Here is a 6,626-nt window from a genome sequence, read left to right on the forward strand (position 1 = left end):
TATATATAACAATTAATTACATGCTCGAAAACCACAACCGACTGAAAACAAGGTATATAAAGTATAAATTCTCTATTGTTTTATTATTTTATTTATTTATTTATTTTGGCAGATAAAGACATTCCAGAACAGTTGGAAACAAACATCATAAAAATAATTCAATTACAGTATTTAAAAAAAAAAATGGAACCAGTTGATTCCTAATCCTAAACATAAACGATTAAGAACTGATTACAATTAAATAAAAACGTCTCAGGTTACTTATGTAACCATTGTTCCCTGAGTAGGGAACGAGACACTGCGTCCTCTAGGCTTCCTGCCATGCTTCGAACGCAAGCTTCAGATGCTTTGCTAGTGCTCGCCATAATGAGATAAATAGAGATCGCTCTTACCACAGAAATGCACGCTTCAAACAAAACAGTCAATGAAGACGAAGAAGAGAATGATGTATGCTCCCGGCGCCTATTTATACTATAGTCGCACCGGTAGTGACGTCATGGCTGTCGCCGGCCAACGAGTTGGTGTTTTTTCAATGTATGCTTCAGACACGGGTCACGACGAGGCGTTCCCCATAGCGACCCCTAGAGGACGCAGTTCGATGTTCCCATGAAAGGGAACAATTTCTTAAATTAAATGTACTTTTTTAGTACACAATAATGCCTGTGCAGTTTTAATGTACAATTTATTTTATGATGAAGAAATGTGGCTTTTAAAAAATTATGAAATTTGAATTTCAAAATTATTTTTTACTTTATTTTGATATACCTTAACATTTTTAAGTATAAAAATGGTTATTTAAAGTAAATTAAGATTCAATAAAATTCAATAATTGAGGCATTGTAAAAATTTGTATTTATTTATACACAACAAGGGTTGTGTGATTTCAAAGTTTAAAATTTCTGATAAATTATGAAAATTAATAAAACTAATTCAACACTTTTTAATTGATTTAAAAAAAAATTTTTTTCACTTTTTTATTTTTAACATTTCTAATTATTTATTACTATTATTCTATATTTTACATTTACTGTAACATTTTTAAGTAACAATAAAAATGCTAATTAAATTAAAATCAAAACAAAAATAATAATTGTAATGATTAAGAACTTGTACAAATTAAAACATTTCTGAATACACAACAGGAGCGGTTCGATTTTACAGCACAAACATTTCTGATTATGAACAAAGGTAGCTGTTAAAAATTATGCAAATTAATTAAACAATCGGGGTTGAGGTTCAAGTGTGCTTTCCAACAATCCAATTAAACTGAGTAGCAGAATAATGTATTAGATCAGAGGACATTTCTCACCATTGAAGCTGACGTTTCTGATGTATCCCAGCAGCTCCTTGCCATCTATGTTGCTCATGCGTGGACAAAGTCCTGGATATCCCGAGCAGAGGTCCCGATGCATGCGGTGCAGCGCGTTGGCCATAGCGTACACCGCGTCCATCACAAACTGCACCTTTCCCTCTTGCTCATAAGTGGAGTCCCTGCCGACTTTCTCCAACCCTGCAAAAAAGAACAAACAAGACATGAGTCCAATGCAAAAAGTGTTAAAATCTGGCTCATAAGACTTCAGAAATTCTGCATTTCATTTATTTTCCTAAAAATGACCAAGTGACAGGCTTGGTTCAAGTTCTTGGCTGACTCTGGATGGAGGCATTCATTTATATGCAAGTTTAATTTATTTGCAAAGCTTTTCAAAGGATTTCCAATGCAATTTCCATTTTCGAAAGCATGCCAAACTAATTCACACAATGCCTCAATGCCTAATGATGAATTCATGCCGTGTTCTGTGATAATTAGTTTATTAGCGCCGACTGGAGTGACCTTTCCACTGAGGTTAGCTAGAGAAAATGACAAAAACAACACCAACAACAATACGAGTGCGAATCTACTGCAAAGACTATTGTATAACTTTCCTCCAAACCCTGAGTTTGAACACGGTCAGTTTTTTCATCTTTTCTTAGCTTTAACTCAATGTTATCAGCATCACCCACATGCATAATCCGAAATCCAACCCTGCCGTGACTCTCTATAATATCTGGAGTTAATTGTGGAGCATTGATACCTCCATTTATGTTAAATCCTGCGTAAAGCAACAAAGGAGAGCTTTAAAAATGGTCAGTAGTGGAGAGCAAATTAACAGGTCCAGTCGGAGCGCTCAATCATTGAACTTGTCAGGCTGGAATTTATAGGGACTCATTTACAGAGAATGAAATACAATGCGTCTTGGTAGTGGACCGTAGTCTACAACTCAACTGCATGGGAAGCTTTTATCTCACCAGAGGGAGCACTTACTCGTCTTGTTGGTTTAATGAATCACCTGGGTTCAGCCACATTAAAGTGATCTTGGACACAGTATCTTCGGAAAATGCCACAAACTAAACCACTTAATCTCAAGCAAAGACTGGGCTATGAACTTGAAATAAGGCTCTAGCCTGCAAACGAAGCCAACTTTGGCTGCCAAACATGGCTATGTGACCCCAGGGGATTTAAGGTTGTCCTGGGCTTGAAAGATCCTGTTTTTTGTTAAACCTTTATAACAAACAAACAAATAAATAAAAACATCTTAATCATCTTAACAACCACACAATTGCGAGTGTGACACTACTTTTACACAACAGTCAAATAAACAAGACATTAATATTTAGCAACTTATGTTTTGGACACAGTATTGACAGGTTACTTTGTCTATTTTTGCTCCGTCAACAAAAATATTTCCAAAGCCACAGCAGAACTCTTGCAAGTATCCAAAAAACACACATTAGTGATGCTCCTGAATTGTTTTTTTTAACAAATTAGTTGGGTGAATGATTCAGTGACTCATTCATAATGACAGGCTTGTGTTCACTCCTGAATGAATCTGTGTTTTTTGTGAACTAATCAGTTGAGTATATAATTCAATGATGCACTCATAACAACAGACTTGTGTTTGTTCCTGAATGAATGTGTTTTTAAACTAATCAGTTGAGTAAATGATTCAATGACACACTCATAACAACAGTCACATGTTTTGTTTCTGAAGGAATCTGTTTTTGAACAAATCTGTTGAGTGAATGATTCAGTGATTCACTCATAGAGGCCTGTTTAGAATTAAAGTTGTTGAACGAACCTGTTGATAGAATGAGCTAATGACTCACTCACATGTTGCCAGCTACTGCCATAACAATGTGACACTGCTTTTATAAAACAGTCAGATAAACATGACTATTACTTTCATTTTAGACACAATATTGCCAGTTACTTTGTCTATTTTTGCTCCATCAACAACAATATTTCCAGATGAGTATCTGACAAACACAAAGTAGTGAAGTTCCTGAATTAATCAGTTTTTTTAACAAATCTGTTGGGTGAATGATTCCATGACTTGTGTTCGATCCTGAATAAATCTGTGTTTTTAATTAATTCAATGACACGCTCGTAACCACACAAGTGGTTGAGTGAATAATTCAGTGATTCACTCATAAGAGTTTTTTTTTCAGAACGAATCAATGTTTTTGAATGAACTGGTGGAAAGAATGAGTAAATGACTCACTCGTAACAACACTAATTTGTTGCCATCTACTGGTGTAACAGTGTAACCTACAGAAAGAGTCAGTAAAAAATCCTCACCAATTCACAGTTTGACACAATATAATATAATATACAACATAATATTTTATTTAAAAAAAAGAAATGCATTCTGAAGCATTTTAGAAATACCTTTGCAACTAGTTTTGCATAGGCAAGTGACACTATAAAAATCCACTGTGAAACTGAAGTTGAACATTCATTTTTAAAACCCATACAATTTCAAAAGTGTCCTCTTGGAAGGCAGAGTGGCCAATCTTGATGCATACAGTTAAGCCAAGCCATTCTGTGCATAAAACGCAGTCCAAACACACATTAGTCTCATTATCAGTCCCAGATCTGAAGGCTGAGAATGCCTGGAGGCATGAGAGGGAAGGATCTTTTGTCTAAATGACTGATGAGTGGCAATGTAGAGGACACAGAGCCCAATCATTAAAACCAGCATCTTAATTAAACTTCATTTACGGGGCCTAATTCAATTTGCCCCGGACGAGACCAACACATATCACTGTTTCATGGCAGATGAACACAGCTCTGCCGTGGTTAGATGGGAAAATTAGATAAATGACAAATTAATTACTGAGATTTTCTTTCATCAAGAGATTAATGAAGAAAAAAAGCAGGAACAACATCAGAGGCCATTTTTGCTTCTGACAGCTTCAAATACATTTCCATTAATGGAGTGACATTACATCTGCAGTTGTTCATCATTTTTTAAGCGTCACGATAGAGACGAAATGTCAGAAATTGACTGACATCTGCTGGGATAATTTTGTGACTGTGCGATATCCCAAAATGCAATGTGCTTACCTTGACTTTGCATTTGGATGAATTAACATCAATAAATAACCAGAAGTCTCCTTGATTATTTGCTCTGACTGCCAGAAGTTAAAATGTTTTTACACAAAATTGGAATAAAAATACAAAATGAGTATTATAAGGAGAGAGTAGAGACATATATATATATATATATATATATATATATATGCAGTGGAGTCAGATGCATGATTCCTTTTCCCACATATATACCTTTTTTCTTCTCCGATTAAAAATGAATGTAAATCAGGCCACACATTTGCATAGGATGGTAATATTGCCCCACTTTTTGACAGGATCGAAAAGGTATGAGGGGAGGTGGAAAAGCAGCGTGCTAAATCTTGGAGTTTTAATGAAATCTAAGTGTGAAGACATTTATTGAAGACGGCTGTGATGGCTACCTGACTAGATTAAATCATCAGAACTTTCTCTATACAAATGGCACTTATAATTTGCAGCAGCAACATTTTAATGATCATGTATTCATTTGAAGTTTTAGCGCGAGGGTAGCTGACATCCCAAGCTGTGATATAGCCTTCAATTGCATCTGAAAACCCTTTGGCAATTTTTATGAACTAGCTAGTGACAGAAGTTCTGCACAGGCACAAGAAAAAATGTGATAATCTTAAACATTAATCATTACAATGAGAGCCTTTCATGAAATGATTGTGCTGCATAATGGGAACTTTATGTATTTACCTGTCATTTTGCGAGTTCTCATCCACAGTTCCTTAATTGCAGACACAGCCTTCTGGATTAACCATACTCGCTTGTGCCTTGCTCAAGGGCATGATGGGATGTGGAAGTCTTGATTCAAACCTAAATCTTTGGTATTACCACCAAAACTCAATTATTTAAACTTACTACTACACAACTTTTAAATAAATCATGTTTCAGGAGAATCGAGTCTCCTGCTTCTCAGATGTTTCTTCTGAGGAAAATACCTCTAGAGGCAACATCTCAAACTGAAAAAATAAGTTTGAAATCATAGATCTCAATATGATCTCAAGCATTTCTCATCAAATTCACTGTGCTCTTGTCTCATTTGTGTCTTTCTCCTTTTTAGGAGAAACATCTGAGACAAAGGTGATCCCATGCTTTAGCTCTTTATCTTTCCATTCTTCCTTTTGCGTGACTGACTGAAGTTTGTAAACTGCTGCTGTCACTTGAACCCAACCCCCACGCCCCTCCCGGTGGGCTTAAATTGGTTAAATATAATTACAAATTGTATGTCTCATTTGTTTCTCTTGGCAACCTTGTATGACAACTCTATAATCTCATCTATTGTCCTCTAGAGATCTCAACCTCTCAAACTGTGCTCGAACATGACAAGATACCAAAGACTGCAATTAAAAGTGACAAATCTCAACATGAACTCAAACATTTCTAATCTAATTCTTCCGAGGCCAAATGATCTGAGCTATGCTAATCACAAATGGGATGCCTCATTTGTTTCTCCTAGATAATAATGGAGAGTAAGTGGAAACTTCTTCTCAAGATGTTCTTCTCAGATGTTTCTAAGAGCCCGTTCAAAAGAGATCTCAGCAATGTCTCTAACTGTGCTTGGATTTGCCAAGACATCAAAATCTGCAATCACAATCAGTATCAGTAGGTACTTTACATGGACACTTTTTGCTTCCATAGGAATGAATTCATTCTGATTGACGAATCCGAACGTAGTGTTTACATGAACACTAAATAAAGTGATTGGGTTGATATGCGTGTTTATATGTCACAAGCTTCTGATCGAATTTACTCTTTTGACATGCGCACACTTCATGAATATACAGTTTCCCACTGTTGTTGTATACTGTTTTAAAAAGCACACGTGATATTTATCTACTTCGGGTCCTAATTAGGCGACGACCAGCACATGAATTGTTGTGCAGTGCTGCTTACTTTATAAAGCAGTAAAAGTGCCCCTTCCCGCACCCAAAACCAGTTGTCTGTGGATGACAGTCTCAAACAAGGACTGGTGGGACGGTGTGCTGCTCCACTTCACAGATGCTGAGTGAAAGGGGAGTTTTATAATGACGGGACACTCATTTATGACACTTTATTCACCAGGAAGAACAGCTTGTTCCGCGCGTCATACGTCATTACGCTATTTTTATGTCACTGCACATGCACAGTACTTTCCAGTTTCGGTTTTCAATCCGATCAAGTGTTTACATGTCCTCTCGCTCGGATTACAAAAGGAATAAACCACCCCTTACAATCCGATCGAAATTTTAGT

The 6,626-nt window shown here is 36.3% G+C and overlaps 1 protein-coding gene across 2 annotated transcripts in view; it reads right to left on the minus strand.

The window, feature by feature from the left end:
• The window catches only part of grm8b (glutamate receptor, metabotropic 8b), a 219,130-nt gene that overhangs the window by 60,069 nt on the left and 152,435 nt on the right, over positions 1-6,626 (minus strand). For both annotated transcript variants that reach the window (XR_001630917.1, XM_016448445.1), the window contains one exon: positions 1,310-1,510. Coding sequence is in view for 1 of the 2 variants with exons in the window: in XM_016448445.1 (XP_016303931.1) it covers positions 1,310-1,510 (201 nt within the window). In the remaining variant the exon portion in view is untranslated. The remainder of the gene's footprint in view (positions 1-1,309; positions 1,511-6,626) is intronic.

The sequence above is a fragment of the Sinocyclocheilus anshuiensis genome, unplaced genomic scaffold, assembly GCF_001515605.1.
Source record: "Sinocyclocheilus anshuiensis isolate Anshui unplaced genomic scaffold, SAMN03320099.WGS_v1.1 scaffold387, whole genome shotgun sequence".
Taxonomy (NCBI): Eukaryota; Metazoa; Chordata; class Actinopteri; order Cypriniformes; family Cyprinidae; genus Sinocyclocheilus; species Sinocyclocheilus anshuiensis.